This window comes from Podarcis bocagei, assembly GCF_964188305.1.
Source record: "Podarcis bocagei genome assembly, chromosome: 2".
Classification (NCBI taxonomy): Eukaryota; Metazoa; Chordata; class Lepidosauria; order Squamata; family Lacertidae; genus Podarcis; species Podarcis bocagei.
Genome location: NC_138126.1, coordinates 13,878,580 through 13,902,315, shown reverse-complemented (window position 1 = coordinate 13,902,315; position 23,736 = coordinate 13,878,580). Strand labels below are relative to the sequence as shown.

The window sequence follows — 23,736 nt, the reverse complement described above, 5'->3', positions numbered from 1 at the left end:
TGATAGTGCATTTGGTGGCTGATTTATACTGAACATCATTCCGCTTTATTATGCTATCGCATTATTGCTGCCAGAAGGGGCACTCCTGCACTATTCTAGCACAACAAAAGCAGGCCATAAAAAAAATACCAGAACGTTTGTTCTGTGAAAAGTTAGAAGACTTCAGCAGGAAGTTATGGTACATGCAGTGCTTTTTTTCTTTAAAAAAGTAGGTTTAGGGGTACTCTCATTTTTCTGCTCATATTGAAATACTGTCCCTCAATGAGGCCAAACTTTAGGGGTATGCGTACCCCCAGCAAAAAAGCACTGGGTACATGCACAGATTGGAAACGAAGCAGTGTGTCTACCCCAAAATGTTTGCACATGTAAACAGTATTGAAACAACCCTGATAGCATCATGAGCACAAATGCACAAGGAAAAGGACATCTGGAGAGGACCTTAGGTGACCCATACATCTTAAGGACAGGACTACTCCCAAAGAATCCTGGGAACTGTAGTCCACCCCTCAGAGCTAGAATTCCCAGCGCCCTTAACAAACTACGGTTCCCAAGGTTCTTAGGGAGAATCAATGTCCTTGAAAACTGTTAAGGTACTCTTTTAAAGTGTTACAATACTTTCTTGTATTGTAACTGCCTGAAAACAGTCTTCTTCTAGGGCTGAAGAAGACATGGGTTCCAGATAGATGCATCCTCAGCACCTTTCGGAAACCAGGATTCCCCCCCCCCTTCTGCTTTACGCCCCCAGCTATTTGCATTCTGTGCAGGATCTTTCCGCCCATTCGTCCCCCTCGTGTTGCAGGGGCTTCAAGGGGTTAATGTCACAGAGCTGTGACTCCTAGACAGGGCCAGAAAAAGGGAATTCATTTGAAGCTGCAAATGCATTCTTCTTCCTGCCCCCCCCCCCTTCTCCTAGCTGGCTGGGAAGAAGAAACAGCCTTTTGCATGCATTTTGTTTTTAAAAAAATATAATATATTGATTGCATTTTGGAGTACAGATTGCCACAGCTGCAGCATAACTGGAGAAGTGAGTTAAGAAGCGAGGGGTTTTTTGGGGGGGGGGAGGGGATCTCCAATGGAATAGAGGGAGCCAATTGGGGAACAGGCAGCAGCAGGAAATTTGGGGGAGAGGTAGTGGGCTTCCCCACCTTCCCATTTTGCAGAAATGCAAATAGACTAGAGAAACCATCCCTCTTTAGTCCGCCTCTGCAGCTGATCCACGACCGCAGCCGCCGCCTTGTCCAGACTAGGAGCAGTGGAAGGAAATATTTGTTTTTTGGAAAAACATAAGGGCCATTGAATAGGTGGCGGAGTGGGTGGTGGAAAGAAGCCAAGAGTCCTTTTAGGGTCTCTGTGCGTGTAGCTCATCGGTTGGAGAGCAGAAGGCAATAGGGACGTTTCCTTTAAACAAGCCAAACCATTGTCCTGTCTGTAACTTGGCTAGCTTGCAAACGCACCACGCCTTTGAATCACAGGACTTCCTCCAAAGAATCATGGGAACAGTAATTTTAGATGCTGGGAATTGTAGGCCTGTAGGGGTATACTATGGTTCCCGGGAATCTTTGGCATGAGGGAGCTGCGTGCTTTAAATGTATGGTGTTTAAAGCCTCAGGGATGGGGAAGTAGTAGTTTGCTGGGTGTTGCTGGACTCTCAACTCCCATCATCATCTCTGACCTTTAGTTTGCCTTTCTGATTTGTCCGCAAGAACATGTGAAGCACACTTTTGTGGCAACTAAACCTTTGGGTTTGCACCCCTGACCGTCCATGAAGTTCTCTGGGTATTCTGAGGCCATCCATTTTCTCGCCCCCTCTCTTTCTCACCTGACCCCATCTTGCAACATGGTTGTGCAAATAAAACCAAGGGAGCCCCAAGCACTTCAAAAGGCAGCTATTCAGCAAAGAAAAAAATCCCTGCACTTAGAAAGCTAATATGTCAGCGAGAAGGCAAGGCTAGAACACTTATCCCTGATGCACTAGCTTTCTGTGTGCAGGGATGTGCTTATTTGTTCTTGTAAGAGTGAGCATTCCCTGATGTGAGGCCTCGCCCACAGTCTCAAGCGGCACACTCCAGACACAGGACCATACTAAATTCTGTGGGGATAAGTAGATCAGTACATCTTTATGATTAGCTCAATGCTACTTTGAAGGAGAGATGTAGCAGTGGTGGTCTGCAATCAGCTTGAGGGCTGCATTCCTTTCTGTGCTACCTTATGAGTGTCAAATTTTACCTTTACACAGTACACTAATTTCTAAGTAGACTCACATTCCCATCTCCAGCCTCATTGAGGCCTGGGGTTCTTCTCCCCTGCTATTATAGGTACACTACAACGGTCCTCTATAATTGTTCGGGGATATGGTTTTTCTCAACATTGCACTGCCCCACTTCATTTTAATACTGGATTTCTTTTCCAGAGCTGCTGCCAAGATTTCAACATGGAGGAGCAAGACCTTGCAGGACCCAAGCAAGCTGGGAGGAGATTGGAGGAGGTAGGAAGAGCCTGTGATGTCCACGGGGAGAGCACCACCAAGTCTGTGGCTCAGGCACCACCGCAAGGCGTTAAGCAGGAACTAGAAGAGGGGTTGCTGCAGCAAGGCTGGGGAACCCAGTGGTCAGAGTTCCTGGGCGCGCCACAGCCCTCTCGTTCAACATGGACAAACTTACGCCCCTGGTCAGGGCCTGGCGCCAAAGAAATCCCAGCCTCCAGAGCAGCTGAGGCTTACCACTGGCCTAGCCGGGAATACGCAACCCAAACCGCGGCAGGTCCTGATGATGAAACCTGCAAGGCCTACAAAAGCCTGGACTTTGCTGTGAAAGTGAAGGAAGAGGTCCTGGACGGGGAGGCCCTCAGCTCCGAGACACTGCACCAGCGGTTCAGGCAGTTCTGTTACCAGGAGGCCGAGGGGCCGCGAAAGGCCTTCAACCAGCTCTGGGAGCTTTGCCGCCAGTGGCTGAGGCCCGAGAGACACACCAAGGAGCAGATCCTAGAGCTGGTGATCCTGGAGCAGTTCCTGACCATCCTGCCTCTGGCGATGCAGAACTGGGTCCGGGAGAGCGGCCCAGAGACCTGTTCTGAAGCGGTGGCCCTGGCAGAGGACTTCTTAATGAGGCAGCCAGAGGCGGAGGGATGCCCACCAAGCACTCCTGCCAAAAGAGCCAGGGAGAGGGAGAGCTGCAGGCTGCCTTGGAATGTCTGTGTTGGGCTGCTTTTTCCCTGAGGTTGGGGTTGGGTTGGAATTGTGATCTAGAAGGGCTCAGGTCAACCTGCAGCCCAGAGGCCACCAACCTTTTGTGGGGGCCAGCGGGCATATTCGGAAATTCGAGAAAGCGTCGTGGGCACCAGTCACAAAATCGCTGCTGCCGGGTGCATAGCATAACAAAATGGCTTCCGTTTGGGATTATAGTGTAATACAGAATGGCTGCCACATCTAAACATAGCTGTCAACATTTCCCTTTTTTTAAGGGAAACTCCCTTATTCCGAATAGGATGCCTCGCAAGAAAAGGGAAAAGTTGACAGCTATGCATCTAAAAGAGCAGAAAAAGAGATGGGCCCCCCAAAATGTGGGCATGCCTACCTTTAAACCATTTGCACCAGTGGATAACCAGCCAGAAGCTCTTTGCACCTCTCCTCTGTTCAGAATGAAAGGGAGAGGATGTCCACTTTTTGCGTCCAGTGAAATACGGACATGTGTAAGGGGCTGTGTTTGGTATTGTGAGAGGCCAAGGCAGTACAAACCCTGTCTCTCTGTGATAGACTGGGGCTTGGGGTGCAGTTGCTGTTTTCTGGATCCAGCACTGCTTGGGTAGTGATGGGTAGAGAAAACTCACTTCACTGGGATCTCTGGTCCTCCCCACTCCCCCGGTCAAATTCTCTTTGCATCTTAAAACTGTTCTCACATTTCCACTCCAGATGTCAGAGCCTCTGGAAGACATGGCTGATAACACCACAGTGCCGGCACAGGATATGTTGGACCTGGGGAAGCTGCAATTTGCCTCAGATGCCAAGCAAAGGAGCGATCGGGAGGCCATCTTACTGGGTAAGTGCTTGAGCCTAAAGCAGGTGCTGTTAGAATCATAGAATCATAGAATCTTAAAGTTTGAAGAGACCCCAAGGGTCTTCTATTCCACCCCCCTGCAATGCAGGAATCTCAGCTAAAGCATTCATGATAGATGGCCATCCAGCCTCTGTTTAGAAACTTCCAAGGAAAGAGAGTCCACCATAACCCGAGGGAGACCGTTCCACTGCTGTTTTCCCGGACATTTAGTTGGAATCTCATTTCTTGCAACTTGAGGCCATTGGTTCAACAGCAGGAGAAAACAAGCACCCTCCAGAGCAGGAGAAAACAAGCATCTTCCATGTGACAGCCCTTAAGATATTTGAAGATGGCTATCATATCTCCTCTCAGTCTCCTCTTTTCCAGTCTAAACATACCCAGCTCCTTCAAGCGCTCCTCATCAGGCTTAGCTTCCAGACCCTTGAACATCTTTGGATCCCTTCCAGTCGGGATTCAGGCCTCATCATGGGACTGAAACTGCCTTGGTCGCACTGGTTGATGATCTCCGGCGGGCTAGGGACAAAGGTGAGAGCTGTTTCCTAGTTCTGCTGGATCTCTCAGCGGCGTTCGATACCATCGACCATAGCATCCTTCTGGACCGTCTTGAGGGGCTGGGAGCTGGGGGCACTGTTATACAGTGGTTCCGCTCCTTCCTCCTGGGCCGTGTTCAGAAAGTGGTGGTGGGGGATGAGTGTTCAGACCCCTGGGCTCTCACTTGTGGGGTGCTTCAGGGTTCTGTCCTCTCCCCCATGCTTTTCAACATCTACATGCGGCCGCTGGGAGAGATCATCAGGAGGTTTGGGCTGGGTGTTCATCAGTATGCGGATGATACCCAGCTCTACCTCTCTTTTAAATCAGAACCAGTGAAGGCGGTGAAGGTCCTGTGTGAGTGTCTGGAGGCGGTTGGAGGATGGATGGCGGCTAACAGATTGAGGTTGAATCCTGACAAGACAGAAGTACTGTTTTTGGGGGACAGGAGGCGGGCAGGTGTGGAGGATTCCCTGGTCCTGAATGGGGTAACTGTGCCCCTGAAGGACCAGGTGCGCAGCCTGGGAGTCATTTTGGACTCACAGCTGTCCATGGAGGCACAGGTCAAATCTGTGTCCAGGGCAGCTGTTTACCAGCTCCATCTGGTACGTAGGCTGAGACCCTATCTGCCTGCGGACTGTCTCGCCAGAGTGGTGCATGCTCTGGTTATCTCCCGCTTGGACTACTGCAATGCACTCTACGTGGGGCTACCTTTGAAGGTGACTCAGAAACTACAACTAATCCAGAACGCGGCAGCTAGACTGGTGACTGGGGGCAGCCGCCGAGACCATATAACACCGGTCTTGAAAGACCTACATTGGCTCTCAGTACGTTTCCGAGCACAATTCAAAGTGTTGGTGCTGACCTTTAAAGCCCTAAACGGCCTCGGTCCAGTATACCTGAAGGAGCGTCTCCACCCCCATCATTCTGCCCGGACGCTGAGGTCCAGCGCCGAGGGCCTTCTGGCGGTTCCCTCCCTGCGAGAAGCAAAGCTACAGGGAACCAGGCAGAGGGCCTTCTCGGTAGTGGCGCCCGCCCTGTGGAACGCCCTTCCAGCAGATGTCAAAGCGATAAACAACTACCTGACATTCAGGAGACATCTTAAGGCAGCCCTGTTCAGGGAAGTTTTTAACGGGTGATATTTTATTGTATTTTTGGTTTTTATGGAAGCCGCCCAGAGTGGCCGGGGAGGCCCAGCCAGATGGGCGGGGTATAAATAATAAATTATTATTATTATTATCATTATTATTCACCATAGCTGTCAACATTTCCCTTTTTTAAAGGGAAATTCCCTTATTCCGAATAGGATTCCTCGCAAGAAAAGGGAAAAGTTGACAGCTATGATCTTCATTGCCTTCCTCTGCACACATTCCAGCTTGTCAACAGCCTTCTTAAATTGTTGTCGGAAAGACGTCTTGTGCACTAAGGGCAAAGCCCTTCTCCCAGGCGTGGATCCTGTTGTAGTCAAAATGGCATAACTCAGACTCAGGGCAGGTGGATTGGCTGGCAGGTACACCAAGGTTTGCAAAGTTTGCGGTGGGGGGGGAGGGGAGGGAGAAAAGGACTCGAAACAAGGCGAGAGGAGAAACAACTCAGTGAGGACTGAGCATGCTCAGTGAGTATGTAAGGAAGGCTAGCAGACTGCGGGCAGGGTGAGACAAAGAAAAAACATGGAGAGGGAGAATGGAATGGAATAGGAGTCCACAAACTGGACAATGGTCCATCTAGAGAGCCAGTGTGGTGTAGTGGTTAAGAGCGATAGACTCGTAATCTGGTGAACCGGGTTCGCGTCTCCGCTCCTCCACATGCAGCTGCTGGGTGACCTTGGGCTAGTCACACTTCTCTGAAGTCTCTCAGCCCCACTCACCTCACAGAGTGTTTGTTGTGGGGGAGGAAGGGAAAGGAGAATGTTAGCCGCTTTGAGGCTCCTTCAGGTAGTGATAAAGCGGGATATGAAATCCAAACTCTTCTTCTAGTTCAGTGGCTATGGGAATGCTGATTTGTTTACCTGCCCTTCACCATAAGGTTGCAGAGCTGGTCACAGCAACGGAAAATGAAACATAAAAAGCAATTTAAAACAAATTATTGCCACAAGATAGGGGCAGACCGAGAAGTCTGGAATCCCGAACAAGGAGCGCTTTTATTTATTTATTTATCTACAGTGCAGTCCTGTGCAGGTCTACTCAAAGGTAAGCACCACCAAGCTCAATGGGGCTTACTCCCACATACAACCTTGGTGTGTGTTTTTACTCAGTCGTATCAACAGCATTTCCTACAGGAAGCTTACATAAAAGTAAAACATTACAAACTGTAAAGATCAAGAAGAGGTTTTAAAAAAACAGAATACCAATTTAAAAGCTAAGGATTAAAGCAGCTCCAGTCAGCAGGAAGAGGAAAACCAGTGGCAAACGACGCTGACCTACCTTACAGGGCGGTTGTAAAAATAACAACAAAATATACAAAAATTTTTGAACATTCTAAATTAAGTACTATTGTTTTACTGACATTGCGTACCAAGACACAGCAGGATTGTGTACATCGTTCTCCCTCTCCCTCTCCCCCACTTAAAAAACAATCAGAACTACCTTATTAGGTAGATCAGACTCAAAATAAATGACTGGCTCAAAGTCTCCCCTTGAGTTTGAACTTAGATCTCCCCAGTCCAGGTCTGACACCCTTAAGAACTATACCATTATTGGCTTTCTGATGCAGCCTTCCTCAACCAGGTGCCCTCCATATATTTTGGACTATGACTCCCATCAACGTACCCCCAGCACAGTTGCTGATAGGAATTGTAGTCCTAAAACATCTGGAACATAGCTGGTTGTTGCAGACTGTTTCATTATGATGCACTGTGACTCATGAGACTCCCTTTATTCTGCCAGGCGAGGATCAAATGGAGACAAAAGAGGGAGATCCACAACCTGTGGAACTCAATGAGACATCGTTGGGAAGAGCCAAAGGGGATTTCCCCCTGTTTCATGTTGAGGGAGAGGCAGCGCCTGAGTGTCAGCCAGAACCAAGAAGTCTCCAGGGAAACCATGCCGGGAAGGAAGCAGAGAAGGCCTTGCTTTGTGAAGGAGGTAATGGAAGCTCGCACGAAAGCACAGCTAACAAAGGGATGCTGAGGAGCAAAAAGAAGTGCACCGAGTGCGGAAATCTCTGCGAGGTCTTTGACATCCCCACGAACCAGAAATCACAAACGGAGGAAGAGTTTTACATCTGCCCCCGGTGTGGGAAGACCTTCAAGAATGGCGTATCCCTTGCTCCACACCAGGGGACCTCCGTAGCCGTAGCAAAACCCTACCCATGCTCAGAGTGCGGCAAGAGCTTCGGCACCAAGGCTGCCCTCCTGAAGCACAAGGGGACGCACACGGGAGAGAAGCCCTACGTGTGCTCCGAGTGCGGGAAGTGCTTCACCACCAGCTCCAACCTGATCTACCACAACATCGTCCACACGGGTGAGAAGCCGCACAAGTGCTCCGAGTGCGGGAAGAGCTTCCACTGGAAGTCGTCCCTCATCACGCACGAGAGGACCCACACGGGCGAGAAGCCGTACGAGTGCCCCGAGTGCGGGAAGAGCTTCGGCAACAGCTCCCAGCTCCTGCGGCACAAGAGGGTGCACACGGGCGAGAAGCCGTACCACTGCTCGGAGTGCGGCCGGAGCTTCAACCAGATCGCCTCGCTCATCGCGCACAAGAGGATCCACACGGGAGAGAAACCCTACGAGTGCTCGGAGTGCGGGAAAGGCTTTGGCACCAGGACGAACCTGATGATGCACAAGAGGGTGCACACGGGGGAGCGGCCGTACAAGTGCTCCTACTGCGGGCAGAGCTTCAGCCAGAGGACGCACCTCATCATCCACGAGAGGACCCACACGGGCGAGAAGCCCTACACGTGCTCCGACTGCGGGAAGAGCTTCAACGCGAAAGCGCCCCTCATCACGCACAAGAGGACCCACACGGGCGAGAACCTCTACCAGTGCTTCCAGTGCGGGAAGAGCTTCAGTACCAGCTCCAACCTCCTGAACCACAACATCATCCACACGGGAGAGAAGCCGCACAAGTGCTCGGACTGCGGCAAGTGCTTCAACCGGAAGTCGTCCCTCATTACGCACCAGAGGACCCACACCGGGGAGAAGCCCTATGCGTGCTTTGAGTGCGGGAAGTGCTTCATTTCGAGCTCGGACCTCACGAAGCATAAAAAAGTCCACAGGGGGAAGCGCTCGGCCATCGTGGAAAGCGTCGTGTATAGCCCGGCACTTGCCGAACCCGGTAGCGTTCAACCAGGAGGGCAGCCTTGCTAGGCCCGAACAAAGTGGAGATGCTGTCAGGCCTGTGTCCTTTGCAATACCAGTCTGCCTCAGTCACGTATAACAGTGAGAGCCAAAGGTTCTGGTTTTAATGGGCTAAAATAATAAAATAATAACGGATTTCTGAGGCCGAGGGGAACCCCCATGTGGAAGCTCTTGTCAGGTTCCCCATCCCTGCACCAGAGGAAAAGATGCAAGTTTCTGAAGAGGATCACAGCTTCACTTGATGTTTCCTTATTTTCATGACTCACTAGAATAGATAATGTACATTCTGGCCTATTGGAAATGTGACATTTGGCACCTGAAATATGTGGTTGGTGTCTAAAAATAATAATAAAAACGTGACAGGCCCCAAACCCTTGTGCATCATTTAGCGCCAATATTGTCGCAACTCTGTGGATTTATATTATCCAGAGGGTGGCATGGGGAGAGCTGTTTCAGTGTGACAGAAAGGGACATTTCAGAATTTGTCATGTTTTTAATACAGTGGTACCTCAGGTTAAGTGGTCTGTACTTAACCTGAAACTGTTCTTAACCTGAAACACCACTTTAGCTAATGGGGCCTCCTGCTGCCGCTGCGCCGTCGGAGCACGATTTCTGTTCTCAACCTGAAGCAAAGTTCTTAACCTGAGATAATATTTCTGGGTTAGCGGAGTCTAGCCTGAAGCGTATGTAACCTGAAGCGTATGTAACCCGAGGTACCACTGTATAGCTATTTTATACATATATTTCTGTTCTTTCTTTTTTACTTGTTCTAAGCTAGTAGGCTGGGATTAGCTAGGAGGGCCATGTCTGTGTATTAGCTGTAGATTTCTAAGTTATATTGTTTGTTTTCCTTTATGGAAACTGAACATTTCAGTTTGTCCACTTCCACACACTGTCTTTGAGTTCATTGAGGTGCTGCTATTTGTCAGTTAGTATTATGGGTGTGCCTCCTTTATGGATTTGTGCACACAATGTATTTAAGGTCGGTGTGCCTTTTTCTCTTTAAGGCACACTGTTAATTCCCCATTTCTTTTTCACTCCTTTTGTAGCTTCTACTTTATTATGTCCCCCGAAGTCTTGACGTCTCACCTGACCACAGCTTCAGTTTTGTGACGTGCTTATTAAATTGTGAGGTGTTTGGTCAGTTCTGGAGTTTTCAGATTCCTTATTCAAACAAATATTCATTGTGAGAAATCTTTAAATAAATAATAAGTTTGAAAATTGTGTGTTAAAAAAAAAGAAATATTTAAAGTGTCTGCATGTAGGAAATAAGTATGCCTAAGGGAAAAGATATTCTCCCTGAAATGCAAGTTTTCTCTTAGGTTTTAGACACCCCTGAGACGGTTTGACACTGGGCAAGTTCATATTTTTTAATTTATACTTCATAAAATTTATATGCTGCTTGATTTTTTAATTGTTTTAAAAACCCCGAGGTATGACTGTAAAAATGATTTAAAACAGGACACACATTCAAATCCAAGAGGGATAACAGATTTTATAGTTTGTTGAAACAGCAGACACCAAAAAGACAACAGTGAAGGCACCTGTCTGATATGCAATTATATGCTGCTGCTGTTAGTGTTCTAATACTATTGGGTTTTTATACTGAGCTCTTTGGATGAAGGGTGGTATATAATAATAATAATAATAATAATAATAATAATAATAATAATAATAATAATAATATTTTTTATTTATGCCCCGCCCTCCCCAGCCAAGGCCGGGCTCAGAGCGGCTTACAAGCAATAATAAAAACAAGTTAAAGGAATACAACTTAAAAACAAAATTAAAATACAACATTAAAATATTGAAACATTAAAATATTAAAATGTAGCCTCATCGCAGGAGGAGAAAGGAAAAGAAAAAAGAGAGGGAGGGAGGGAATCAAATTGGCTCCAAGCCAAAGGCCAGGCGGAACAACTCTGTCTTACCGGCCCTGAGGAAAGAAATCAGATCCTGCAGGGCCCTGGTCTCATGAGACAGAGCCTTCCACCAGGCCGGAGCCAGAGTTGAAAAGACCCTGGCTCTGGTTGAGGCTAATCTAACTTCCTTAGGGCCCGGGACCATTAGGGTGTTGCTATTTATGGACCTTAAGGTCCTCCGTGGGGCATACTGGGAGAGGCGGTGCCGTAGATACAAGGGTCCTAGGCCATGAAGGGCTTTAAAGGTCAAAACCAGTATGTAAATTTAATAAATAATATTTTTAATGTATTATATTAATTTCCCAGCGTACTTACTTCTTTATATCCCTCCCTTCATCTGGAAGGAGGCCAGAGCGGTATAAAGTGATATCAGCAGCCTTAGTTTTTTTGCAAGATTTACTGAAATGCAGTTTTTTAAAAAAAGGAAAAACCCTTATGGCAGAGTCTAAAACACACATACACATCCTGGGGGTGGGGGGTGGGGGCAAGAAATCAGCCCAATGAAGACTGAACCTGCTCAGGTGCAGAATGATGCTGACTGGCAGCTGGGAAGGGAGAACAGAAAACGAGGATGGTGCACCCGGGGAAAAAGGGATACTCAGTATAAGGAAACGTAAGCCTGTTTAAGACCCCAGTTTGGTGGTGGTGGTGGTGGTGAGGAACTGGGTTCACAGCTCAGTGAGAGCATTTGAACAGGTCCCACATTCAATTCTCAGTGGCATTTCCAGGATGTTTCTTGTCAAACTCTGGAGACCTGCTGCCGGCCTGTGTCGACACCACTGAGCTAGTTGCACCCAAGCTTTCTGACTTGGCACCAATCAGCTCCCTATGTTTTTCCTGCGGAGGGACCGAAGCTCAGTGGCTGAGGGTTTTCCTTCCCTTCAATCCCTGGCTTAGCTGCTGCCGGCCAGAGTCGGGCAGCACTACATTGGGTGGTGTATCATCCTTCCCCAAAGGAGAGACCCCGAGCAGCTGCGCTGGAGGAGGAGAAGCTTTGCAGGGAGCCATTTGCGGAAATATTCGGAAGAGGCTGGATCCGAGGTGGATCCCCCGGAGAATGCATATACCAGGCATCCTCTCCCGGCTGCTCTTGGAGGCGCCTTATGCGCCGCCAGCGGAGCGAGCTCTTTTCCGCCCTCCCCTCTCAAGGGGTTAAACGCACAGAGCTCTTCTTGCCTAGAGAGGTCCAGGGATCTGGTGGCGGGTGCGGGGAGGGTGTCGTGGGTGGGAAGGGTAAGTCCCCTTCCTGTCCTGCAGCCTTTCTTTTCCCGGGGAGAAACTGCCTTTTGTACGCCTGCTCCGCATCGAGAGGAGGCGGGCGGCACGTCGGTTCCCGGGAGAAAGTTGCGCTTGCGAGAGAGGCTTTGCGGGGGAGGAGGTGAGTGGGAGGCGGCCGGGGGAGGGTCCGGAGAAAGTGGGGGGAGGGGGGAAAGGGTCAGTATTGAATGGGGGGGGGCTTGTGGAGGCTTCAGGAAATGACCCCCCACGCCGTCCTCTTTTGGAGGCTTTCCGGCGCAATCCTTACAATGCAAGCGCGTTTTTTCCCGGGAGCAGATCCTGCGGAACTCCCCGCAGCTTTACTTGCGAGGAGGCAGGTGCCCAGTCACCTAGAGTGGGGGAAGTGGAGAGACGAAAGGATTTTTGCTTCTCTCTTTCCACCCCCCTCCAAAATAATAATAATAATGGGCTGCGACGGATTTATTTATCCATTGTCGGGTCCCATTTATAATTCTTTTGTCATCCTGCTTTTCCGCGGAGCGCAAGGAAACTTCTCCGCCCTCACAACGACGACAACAACAACAACAACCCTGCGAGGGAGGCCAGGCTAAACAGGCGGCGTCTGGCCCCAAGGTCGTTCAGTGGGGATCTGAAGCCTAAGGCTGTTCCGGGTCCTGAGTCTGAGACTCTGAAGCCGCGGCGGTCAAATCCTCGGACTCTCACCGAAAAGGAATCAATAGGGACAGTGGTTTAATTCAGAATAGGAGCAGAAAAATAAAGGATCACCCCAGTAAACGGTTTCACAATGTAAAGCCAAGCACAAAAGAAGATAGATCTGGCACTGCTGGTGGATGTTGGGGTGATCTGCAGTAGAGGAGCAAATATTTCCGATTCCCAACAATAGCGACAGCAAAACTCATCTCCCAGTCCTAAAGTATAAAACTGAGATGAATAAACTTTGGGATAAACAGGAGTTTGTTTTTGTGGAGAGCTCTGTTGGGTCATTTCTGGTATTCCGTGCAAATTATTGGGGCTTAAAAGCCTTTGATTCCAATGGCTAACAAAAAAGTTCTGTTCAGAGTTGACGGAAATTCATAGACTTAAATTAGGCATGTCTGCTAATTTCAGTGGGTCTAATCTGAGTAAGACAAGTACTGGATGTAATCTTTTGCACCAGGATCCAGGTGAGGGATCTTAGGGTTTTACTGAAGACAAAGTTGATCCCACAAGCCCACACTTGCCGGGCGCTTCTGGTCAGAAGTGAGTCCGCTTATGGCCAGTGGTTTTAATGCAGCATAATTAGTGGGTGTAAGATTGCAGCTAGCTTGCCAAGAATATTAAAATAGGTCAAAACAAGATAAAGCAAATAAACATTCAGTATAACCAGGGGCGACTGGTGATCCCTGGACCTAGTGAGGCTGTTTTAGGGCCATAGAAGTCATGTAGGCAGGACATCCCTTGCACAGAAATAGTGGATATTTAAGCACAGCAATTGCACAAATAATTCTGTTTTTTTAAGGGGGGGCAACAATATAATTTGGAGCAGTTACAGTTAGGATTCCATGGCATTCAAATTCTAATGCAATAAAATACAGTGTAAGAACTACAAGAAGCAAGTAAAACAACAACTAAAAAACAATATACATATTTCATGCAGTGGAATATTTCAACCACAAATCCACAGACCACCTAAATGGTCTATGGACCATTGTTTCAGAACCTCTGATTTAGAGGTAACTTAATTTGCTATCCTATACATATTTGCCTGGGAGCAAGTCCTGCTGAACTTACTGGGGCTTACCTTCTGAGTAGGATTGTGCTGTCAGAGACATATAACTTGAAACAGAAAATGCAGGTATTGAAAGTAATCCACCAAAATGAATTTTACCCCCTCTCCTGCAATTGAGAATATAGACACAATTTCTCTGTGCCCAGAGAGGTAGAACTTAATCTGAAATTTTAGACATTTATCTGTTTGACTTAATTCTGAGTAGGCATGTACAGTGGTACCTCGCAAGACGAATGCCTCGCAAGACAAAAAACTCGCTAGACGAAAGGTTTTTCCGTTTTCGATTTGCCTCGCAAGACGAAATTTCCCTATGGGCTTGCTTCGCAAGACGAAAACGTCTCGCGGCTTTGTTTCCTTTGTCTAAAAACAAAGACATGTTTTGTTTATAAAGTTAATTTATTTTCCCTTCAATTTTTGAACTGCTCTTTACAGTATGTGTGACTTTAAAGAGCAGTTAATAAACTGTTGTACCAAATTTGGCTTTGTTTGGACTTTTTTTGACCATAGGAACGCATTAATTGATTTTCAATGCATTCCTATGGGATTTCGTGATTCGCAAGACGAAAAATTCGTTAGACGACAAAACTTGCGGAACGAATTAATTTCGTCTTGCGGGGCACCACTGTATAGGATTTCTCTCCACAGGCATGTATTTACAGCATTTCGGAGACTGCACTTCAGTCTGTTAAAGCTACAGTAACTGCAACAAGCACGTTTATCGTGACATAATTTCATGCGGGCAGGAGTGGGTTTATGCCACAATAACTATACACACCTACCCATTAAATTCAGTGGGGCTTAGCTTACTCCCAGGTAAGTGAGGATAGGATTTGAGCCTGATTAGCATGTATAGGATTGCAGCTTAGGTAGGTTAACAAAAAATATTATCATTATTATTAATCAATTAAATTTGTACACTGCCATTCATCCGAAGACCACAAGGCGGTTCACAGCATAAAAGGACAAAATGAGAACACAAAATATATAATACATAATAGAACAAAAACAAACCAATAACCCCCCTCTCTCACACACATTTAAAAAGCCATAGAAAGTTAGTCAGTCAAAGTTAGTCAGTTGAAGAAAAGCATTTTCACCTGGTGCCTAAAGGATGAAGGAGCCAGGCTTCATTAAAACATGTTATTTTATTAAAACATAGCATCAAAACCCGGTAGAATGGATATAAACAACCTGAGGAGGCCTTTTTGGTGGCGGCTCCTAGACTTTGGAGCTCCCTAGAGAAGCTAAACTTGCTCTGTCCTTGACTTGTCTTCTTGCAGGCAAGTGAAGACCTTCTTATTCCAACAGGCTCTCAGAGACTGGCTGGTTGTTGTTTTTTTATAATATTTTATTAGGTTTTAACAGTAGAAAAGTTTAGAAAACACAAAAGGCAAATGCAAAACAAATACAAAAACACAAAAATACAAAATACAAAAATACAAACATTAAACACAAAAAGAAGAAAAAACACATATAAAAGAAAAACAAAATTTCTCTCTTTCTTAATCTCTCCACTTTAGGTTAACTTATTTTCCTGACTTCCTCACGTCTCCCATTATTGTATCCCTTTTAAATTTAGTTCAGCAAATTCATGATCTATTGTTTCCTGCTTGGCAGGGGGTTGGACTCAATGGCCCTTGTGGTCTCTTCCAACTCTATGATTCTATGATTCTAGTCCCCTTATACTTTTTACCTTGTTGCTAGAGCCCCTTCAATTCATTTCAATGTCGTCAACATTCAAAAAATTTACAATATTTCTGCAAATAAATTTTAAATTTCCTCCAATCTTCTTCCACCGACTCTTCTCCCTGGTCTCGGATTCTGCCAGTCATTTCCGCCATCTCCATATAGTCTGAGACTGGCTGGTTTTTCCCCCCCAGGAAAGGGTTTTAAAATACTGCTGTGCTGTTTTACTCTCTGTATTTTAATAGATCTGTTTGTATATTGGTTTAATTCTCTTACAGCTTAGTTGCTTTTCAGCTATTATTTTTTATGTTTTGTCTGTGTTATAATTTGTGTACAGTGGAACCTCGGGTTATGTACCGCCCTCGTTGTGTATTCTTCAGGATACGCACGCGGTGAACCCGGACGTAATGGGAAGGCTTTCGGCGGTTGCGCCTACGCAGAAGTGGGCTACCACCGGCTGCATGCGCAGAGGCGGGCTACCGCCGCACACACCTGTGTAGAACAGGCACCTCTGGATACGAATGTTTCAGGGTGTGCACAGACCCTCGGAACGAATTAAATTTGTATCCAAAGGTACCACTGTAAGTTGCCTTGAGTTTCAGTCGGGGGGGGGGGGAGGCAGGATATAAATAATGATAATAATACTAATACTTTATGTTCCCCATTCATGGCCTAAAGCAGGTGTGCTGTTGCTGAACTACAACTCCCAGCAGCCCGAGCTAGTATGGCCAGGGATGTTGGGAGTTTCGGTTGAGCAACATCTGGAGCCAGGGGTTCCTTGGCTTAGAGAGTGGTTCTGAAGTGAGAAAAATACCACAGCACCCTTACGTTATTTTAAATTTATGAAGAGAGACAATAGTGGGTAGAGAAGCTTCTGCACCCTATTGCATTTTAAATGTTTTGTTATTGTGTTTTTAATATTTTATAATAAATAATAATAATAATAATAATAATAATAATAATAATAATAATAATAATAAATTGCACCTGTTCTGCTGCACAAGCCAAAATCCTTGCACACATGAGACGTTTGCTTGGTGCTCATTGGAAGCAGCCCAATAATAACCGTATCAATCATGAATTTATGCTCCTGCTCAGGTGGCACACAGCCAGGAAGAAGCGATGGCAGACTGTAACTTGCTGGGACTGGGACCAAGAGGAAAGCAGGCTGAAAGAGACCCTTGTGACTCCCAAGGGCCCCCCGCCAAGGAGATTTCGACTGGGGCAGCTTCCCCACAGTCTGAGGGGCTGCGACAGCATCAGGAGACTCAGGAACAGCAAAAGGGCTCAAAGTCAGCACCGTCTCCTTACTCTGTGTGGAGGCCGTCGCGGTTATTCGAACCCGTGTCCACGGAGGAGAGGAAGGAATTTAAGGCCACCTACCAAGCAAGGAAAGATTGCGGCCAGCTGCCCAGAGGAGGGTCCGCCATTGCGATGCAGACCTTGCCCGTTCTTGGCCGGGGAGCACGAGAAGAGGCCTACGAAGGCTCGGAAGTTTCCAGGGCGTTGAAAGGACCGATTCCAGATGAGGACGATGCTGACTGCTTGGAGATCCACCGCCAGCACTTCCGCCACTTCTGCTATCAGGAGATTGAGGGGCCCCGGAGAGTCCTGAGCCAGCTCCGTGAACTCTGCCGCCAGTGGCTCATGCCGGAGAGGCACACCAAGGAGCAGATTGTGGACCTGGTGATCCTGGAGCAGTTCCTGACCATCCTGCCCTTGGAGATGCAGATCTGGGTCTGCAAAGGCGGCCCGGCCACCTGCACCCAGGCGCTGGCCCTGGCCGAAAGCTTCCTCTTGAAGCTGCAAGAGGCTGAGAGTCACGAACAAAAGGTAGGAGGGGGAGCTTTGCTTGAAGGTGCAGTTGGGGCAGGGCCAGAGTAATGGAGAACCCAGTGTCAGGAACAGATGCCAGGAGTGGGTCAGCAATAAATCACACGGAGAAAGGGAAGTTTATTAGGAGAAACAAGCTTGGCTCAGGAGTGCCAGCCATTAGCACAGCAACTCTTCCTGGTAGTTATTGTCCCTGTGAGGCAGTTGTGGAGATTAAGGGTCCCTGCCTTCCAATAATAATAATAATAATAATAATAATAATAATAATAATAATAATAATAATAATAATAATAATAATTCATTATTTATACCCCGCCCATCTGACTGGGTTTCTCTAGCCACTCTGGGCGGTTCCCAACAGAATATTAAAAACATGATAAAACATCAAACGTTAAAAACTTCCCTAAACAGGGCTGCCTTCAGATGTCTTCTAAAAGTCAGATAATTGTTTATTTCCTTGACTTCTGATGGGAGGTTGTTCCACAGGGCTGGCACCACTACTGAGAAGGCCCTCTGCCTGGTTCCCACAGCTGCCTAAGACTAAGTCTCCTCCTCCACCTGGCCCTTCCCAAGCAATCTGAGACTATGCCAATGTGCCTGTCTCTGCTCCTTCCTTTTTTCATGCCTCTTCTGGTTCTGGGAGACCAGGGGGAAGGGGGACATTGATGCAGCAGGAGGGCGAGACCCCCATGGTTCCTTCACCAGTCTGTCCCCCCTTTCCCGCTCTCCTGCTTCCACTTCTGGGCTTCTCTCTGCCACAGACTCTCCCTGTTACCTCTTCAACTTCCAACACCTCCACTTTCCAGTCTTTTCCCTCTTCTCCCTCTGACCGCTCATCATTGTCCCACCACTACTCCCCAGACTCTGAGCCTTTTCCCCCAGGGGGCTACCTTGCTAGTTCCTCCCACCAATTCCTCTGCATCCAGCCAATCTGTGACACCCAGAGGCGAAGAATCTGTGGTCCATGGGCCTAATTAGCCCCACCAGTCTTCTTCGTGTTTCAGCAAATCTGAACCCACCTGACGTCAGGTGAAATCACGGCTGTGCCCGAAAAAGGGGGTTTGCACATCTGCGGCCCCTGCAAATCTCTCTGTAAGGTGCTTTGAAACCCCAGCTATCAGCTGAGTGTTGGGACGTTAGAGCACAGCACAGGACTCTCTGTAAGCATCTACTGAGTGTTGGGGATTGAAGAGAGCCTTGCATAACCGAAGCCCAGAGAATCAGCTGGGACCAGTGGCATTAGGGATCGGAAATTACAGCGGATCCTTTGATTGTCGACTGGTGGTCTTTAGTGGGGGGCAGAGCGGGAGAGAACAGGCTCTGGCCCACTGACCAGACTCAGTTCCTCACCCTCTTGGGATAATAACCCGGTTGATTAATGTCATGGCGCTGAAATGAGAGGCTCCCCGTGGACTGAAGGATAAGAGAAGTTGCTCAGACTGGGAAGAGATGTAACGGTCAGATCCGGGTCGAGAGGCACCTGCCTGGCCACTGTCCCAGACAGGATAGGGTGGCCCGGCAACAATCTTCTTATGTTCTTAGACTGGCAGCGTGCCCCAAGGTCAGGCTGTGGCGAGGCTTTCGTATCTCTCCCTCCCGCTTGCAGGCAGAGGTGCTGAGAGGAAGGGAGCCAAACCGGGCCACTGAGATACAAGAGGGATTTCTAAGAGGACAGAGCCCCAAAATGTGCAAACTTCAAAACTTCAAAACAGACATGCACTAAAGGAACAAGAGACACCCACCCCAGCAAATTATTTGTCAAAATTACAAATACCTAAATACAGACAGTCATTTACCCTCGCTAGGTTCAATGTGCTGGCATCTGCCTTATTGCAGGGCAGATTTGAGGGTAAACCATACGCGAAACGAGTCTGCCCCTGCGGCTTGATGGAGGTAGAAACTGTCTCTCATGCCTTGTTACACTGTCTCTATGGGGTTATACGCTTGGTATTTATTACCCCTGCTATGCAAAAATCTCCAAATGAATCTGAACTTCAGTGTCTTTTTTTATTATAAGATATTTATTAAGATTTTCAAAATATTACAAAATAAAAATAAAAAAGAAGAAAATACAAAATAAAAATGGTTAAAAACAACTCAATCTTTCCATTACTTATTTTTCATTAGCTTGTTTCCCGGATGTCCTCACGCCTCCCTTTTTTGTATTCCAGTTCGGTTTGTTGGTTCAGCAAATCCTTACCCTCTTTGTTTATCCTAGTCTTTAATCTTAAAATATTGTAACGTTAAATTTTTACCTATAAATAATCCATTTTTCATATTCCCTTATAGTATTACAGCTGAAAACCACTTAATTTCTATCCAACATCATTCTAACATTCATTAATTTTACAATATTTCTGTAGATAGTCTTTAAATTTCTTCCAATCTTCTTCCACCGACTCTTCTCCCTGGTCTCAGATTCTGCCCGAACTTCAGTGTCTAAAATCCCTGGTAGAGGACAAGGATCCTGAGATCACGTTAAGGGTAGCCAAATTCTGTGCAATTGCCATAAAACTTAGGGAACAAGCTGTACTATCATAATGATTAAGGTTTTAAATGATAATTTTAGGCTTTATGTTAGTGACTAAGTTTTAATTTATATATTTTTAACTGTTGCTATATCTGTATTGTTCCTGTTATACCTAATTGCAAATTCAAATGTATCCCTATCGTGTTTTATGACTTCCTTGATATTGTATCTGGGCTGGAACTGGTCTGTGACCGAAATAATAAAATTTATTCACCCACTCCTCCCAGCGCCGGTGAAAACTAAGCATGTTCAGGAATCCGAGACTGTTTGATAGCTCAGACCTAGGGTAGCTGAGTGCGCAGAGCACAAGACTCTTAATCACTGGGTTGTGGGTTCGAGCCCCATGTTGGGTTAAATACCGTATTTTTCGCTCTATAGGACGCACCTAGTTTTTAGAGGAGGAGATCAAGGGAAAAAAATTATTCCCCCCCCCCAGCCCCAAAGAGCAGCCTGTCCACTTCTCCCAGAGCTTCTCGGGGCTGCGGGGGAAGCCCAGGTTTCAACCCCCCCCCAGCCCCAAAGAGCAAAGAAGCCAAGACAGCGAGTGGGATCCATCCCGCTGGTTGTCTTGGCTTCTGCAACCTCTCCAGCCGGGAGCTAAACCTCTCCAGCGTGGCTAAAGAAGCGTGGCTAAAGAAGGCAAGGCAGCGAGCGCGATCCATCCCGCTCGCTGCCTTGGCTTCCTCTTTAGCCTTGTGCAGCCTCTCCAGCCGGGGGAGGCTGCGCAAGGCTAAAGAAGCCAAGGCAGCAAGCGCGATCCATCCCTCTTTAGCCTTGCACAGCCTCTCCAGCCGGGGTGGAGACACTCCTTCCCCAGTGCTAACTGGAGTTGTCGGGAATTGAACCCGCGACCTGCTGCACACAAAGCACATGCTCTACCTGCTAAGCCGTAGCCTTCCATCCGGCTCTTGAGTAACAGGGATGCTTGTATTCCAGGTGTCCGGTCTAGTGGAAGAGGCGTTTGTTAATTCACCAACATCAGAGCAGGATCCGTTGGAGACTGTGGAGATGCAGCTCTCTACAGAGAACGAAGAGGAGGACGATGATGATGATGAAGAGGAGGAGGAGGAGGAAGAGGAAGAGGAGGAGGCCGTTCTGCTGGGTAAGGTTGTGGTTCAGAGTTCTGGGTTCAAGTATTAATGCAAAACTAGGCTCCAAAGGGAGATCTGTTTCACATGTCACATAGTTTTGCATCAAAATCTGCCACCCCATGATGGGGTGATGAGCACTAGCAAAGATGGCTGCTGACAGCAGTTTGGTGCGGCTGAGTTGCTGCAGCAGACTGGGACAGAGAGACGGAGGAGAGTCAGGATGGTAGCAAGTTTGGCACAGTGCAAACATGCCGGTGGAGGGAATCTGGTGCTCCTATTGGTGCTTTCAACCTCCTCTGGCTCCCGGTACGTTTCCGAGCACAATTCAAAGTGTTGGTGCTGACCTTTAAAGCCCTAAATGGCCTCGGCCCAGTATACCTGAAGGAGCGTCTCCACCCCCATCGTTGAGCCCAGACACTGAGGTCCAGCTCTGAGGGCCTTCTGGCGGTTCCCTCCCTGCGAGAAGTGAGGCTACAGGGAACCAGGCAGAGGGCCTTCTTGGTAGTGGCACCCACTCTGTGGAATGCCCTCCCATCAGATGTCAAGGAAATAAACAATAAACTATGTGACTTTTAGAAGAAGGCAGCCCTGTTTAGGGAAGTTTTTAATGTTTGATGTTTTATCGCTATATTATTATTATTATTATTATTATTATTATTATTATTATTATTATCATCATCATCATCATCCCAGCATGCTGCAGCAACTCAACTGGATGGAGATGAGGTGAAGCCCAGAGTTGGTTTATTTATTTATGAAATCATTTACAGGCTGCCTTTTGGGATGCAATCTGCTCCAGGAAGCTTACATATCACAGAAACACACAACACAGCCACCCAATTCAGAGTGCAACCTTTGGCATGTTAACTCAGAAATAAGTTCTGCCATGTTCAATGGGTCACCCTCCCACAGTCCTATGTATTTGCACTGTACTCATCCTTCAAATGTGGGTCCTTGCATCTGCACACAAGGGGTCGTTATCAGAAAGAGTAGCTTGCAGTGGTTAAGACAATTCGGTGTGGACATAAGCAACTTGGAGAGCTTGTCGGCTGACAGGCGGGCTGGAAGTTAAGCGAACAAACCACCAACTGTTGTGCATAACCGTTGTCATGATTATTTGCTTCTTTCAGAACACGAAGAGCATGGGCAGGAGAACCTGGAGAAGGAGGAATCGCTTCTAGAGAAACCCAGGCTTACCGAGTGGGGGCTGGCGCTGGACCGAGGCGGTAAAGGGGCCTACCTCCAAGGTCCTGACATGGAAGCAATTCTCGGGAACGGCCGGGAAAACATCCCCGGGAAGGCTTCAAAGCAAGCCGAGAGCGACAAAGGCTTGCGGGAGAGGAGCCTCCAAGAGGAAGTTCTCCGGCAGAAGAGGACGAAGGCAGGCTCCGAAAACGGCCTGCGCCTCAGCTTCCTGAAGAACCAGAAGACACAAACGGTGGACAAGCCGCGTCGATGCCCGTCCTGCGGGGAGCGCTCTCACAAGAGGACGTGCTTGGCCATGCGCGAGAGAGCCCCTGGTGGGGAGCAAGCCCGCAAGTGCCCGCAGCGTGGCAGGGAGCAGCCCCACAAGTGCCTCTCCACGCTGCGGCGCGACGAAGGCCTCCGCGAGAGCCAGGAGGGGGTCTGCCGGTGGAAGACCAAGAAGCGAGGGGGCGCAGGCGGCGACTGGCGGCAGCAGTTCCATCACCTGAGCGCCGACAGCTGGCGGGCGCAGAAGGGAGAGAAGGCAGCGAAAGGCTCTGCGTGCAGCGTCGAGAGGGTCCCCTGGCGCGCGGCCTTCCCGAACCGCGAGCGGGCCGAGCAAGTGGGGAAGCCGCACCAGTGCTTTGAGTGCGGCAAGAGCTTCAGCCAGAAGGGGAACCTCAACATCCACAAGAAGACGCACACGGGCGAGAAGCCGTACCCCTGCTCCGAGTGCGGGAAGTGCTTTGTGACGAACTCTCGGCTGCTCACGCACAAACGGGTGCACACCGGCGAGAAGCCGTACAACTGCTCGTACTGCGGCAACAACTTCAGCCAGCTGGCGCACCTCGTGCAACACCAGCGCAGGCACACGGGGGAGAAGCCCTACAGCTGCCCCTACTGCGGCAAAAGCTTCAGCGTCAAGGCCAACCTCATCACCCACCAGCGCACCCACACGGGGGAGAAGCCCTACGAGTGCTCCGAGTGCCCCAAAAGCTTCGTTTCGAGCTCCGACCTTAAGAAACATAAACGGGTACACACGAGCCAGCTCTATACGTGAGGATTGCGCAAAGGTTCATCACAAACCCTGCCCCAAATAATAAACTGTAGATAACGGGCACCTTCCTAGGTCTTGAAGGAAGCCCTGGTCCACTGTGAGAGAGAAATAAAGGCTCGTTTTTAGAATACCTGTATTATTTATATTACGCTGCTGTCCCTTCCTTCGTCCCTTCACAAAACAGCATTGTGAAGTAGGTTAGACAGAGTTGAGAATGAGTAGCTCAAGGTCGCACAGGGAGTTCTGTGGCAGAGGAGGAATTGTGATCCCCAATGCCTCCAGTCCTAGTCTTGACACTATACCAAAGCACTTGGCCAGAGCAGAGTCTCCCAGCTGCTTCTCTGTATGATTCCGGGGTCTGGGATTGGCTGCTTTGAGGAAATGAAGGCGGTGTTTATAAGACTGTTCTCAGCAGTTCCTCTGAGGAAACTATTGGAAGCATGTTGGGCCTCTAATAAACAGATTCCTGTCTTTCCTTCGAGGTCTCTTGTCTGTTTCCTGCACTGGAGCCCTTCACTTCCTCTTGACTCCCTCCAACCGTTGTCAGC

General features: G+C 48.1%; 2 protein-coding genes across 3 annotated transcripts; both read left to right on the top strand.

The window, feature by feature from the left end:
* The first annotated feature begins 799 nt into the window (after positions 1 to 799).
* Positions 800 to 9,248, top strand: LOC308580461 (uncharacterized protein). Of its 2 annotated transcripts, none has more exons than XM_081182140.1 (4): positions 800 to 1,024; positions 2,411 to 3,187; positions 3,908 to 4,034; positions 7,466 to 9,248. In XM_081182140.1, exons 2-4 carry the CDS (start codon positions 2,432 to 2,434, stop codon positions 8,884 to 8,886), a joined length of 2,304 nt encoding a protein of 767 aa, XP_081038266.1. In that variant the 5' UTR covers positions 800 to 1,024; positions 2,411 to 2,431; the 3' UTR covers positions 8,887 to 9,248. The 2 variants fall into 2 exon arrangements, with proteins under 2 accessions (XP_081038266.1, XP_081038267.1); XM_081182141.1 differs by having other exon boundaries at positions 812 to 1,024; positions 2,411 to 2,485.
* A 2,774-nt stretch (positions 9,249 to 12,022) lies between these two features.
* LOC308580557 (uncharacterized protein) lies at positions 12,023 to 23,663 on the top strand. Its single transcript, XM_081182379.1, has 4 exons — positions 12,023 to 12,177; positions 16,591 to 17,325; positions 20,792 to 20,957; positions 22,077 to 23,663. Exons 2-4 carry the CDS (start codon positions 16,615 to 16,617, stop codon positions 23,189 to 23,191), a joined length of 1,992 nt encoding a protein of 663 aa, XP_081038505.1. The 5' UTR covers positions 12,023 to 12,177; positions 16,591 to 16,614; the 3' UTR covers positions 23,192 to 23,663.
* The last annotated feature ends 73 nt before the right edge of the window (positions 23,664 to 23,736 follow it).

What these genes read in the sequence shown, in the direction of transcription:
- LOC308580557 (XM_081182379.1), top strand. Translation starts at nt 16,615, where the DNA reads ATGGCAGACTGTAACTTGCTGGGACTGGGACCAAGAGGAAAGCAGGCT. An exon ending in CTGAGAGTCACGAACAAAAG is followed by an intron (nt 17,326 to 20,791) that starts GTAGGAGGGGGA and finishes CTTGTATTCCAG; the next exon opens with GTGTCCGGTCTAGTGGAAGA. An exon ending in GGAGGAGGCCGTTCTGCTGG is followed by an intron (nt 20,958 to 22,076) that starts GTAAGGTTGTGG and finishes TGCTTCTTTCAG; the next exon opens with AACACGAAGAGCATGGGCAG.
- LOC308580461 (XM_081182140.1), top strand. Translation starts at nt 2,432, where the DNA reads ATGGAGGAGCAAGACCTTGCAGGACCCAAGCAAGCTGGGAGGAGATTG. An exon ending in GCTGCAGGCTGCCTTGGAAT is followed by an intron (nt 3,188 to 3,907) that starts GTCTGTGTTGGG and finishes TTTCCACTCCAG; the next exon opens with ATGTCAGAGCCTCTGGAAGA. An exon ending in TCGGGAGGCCATCTTACTGG is followed by an intron (nt 4,035 to 7,465) that starts GTAAGTGCTTGA and finishes TTATTCTGCCAG; the next exon opens with GCGAGGATCAAATGGAGACA.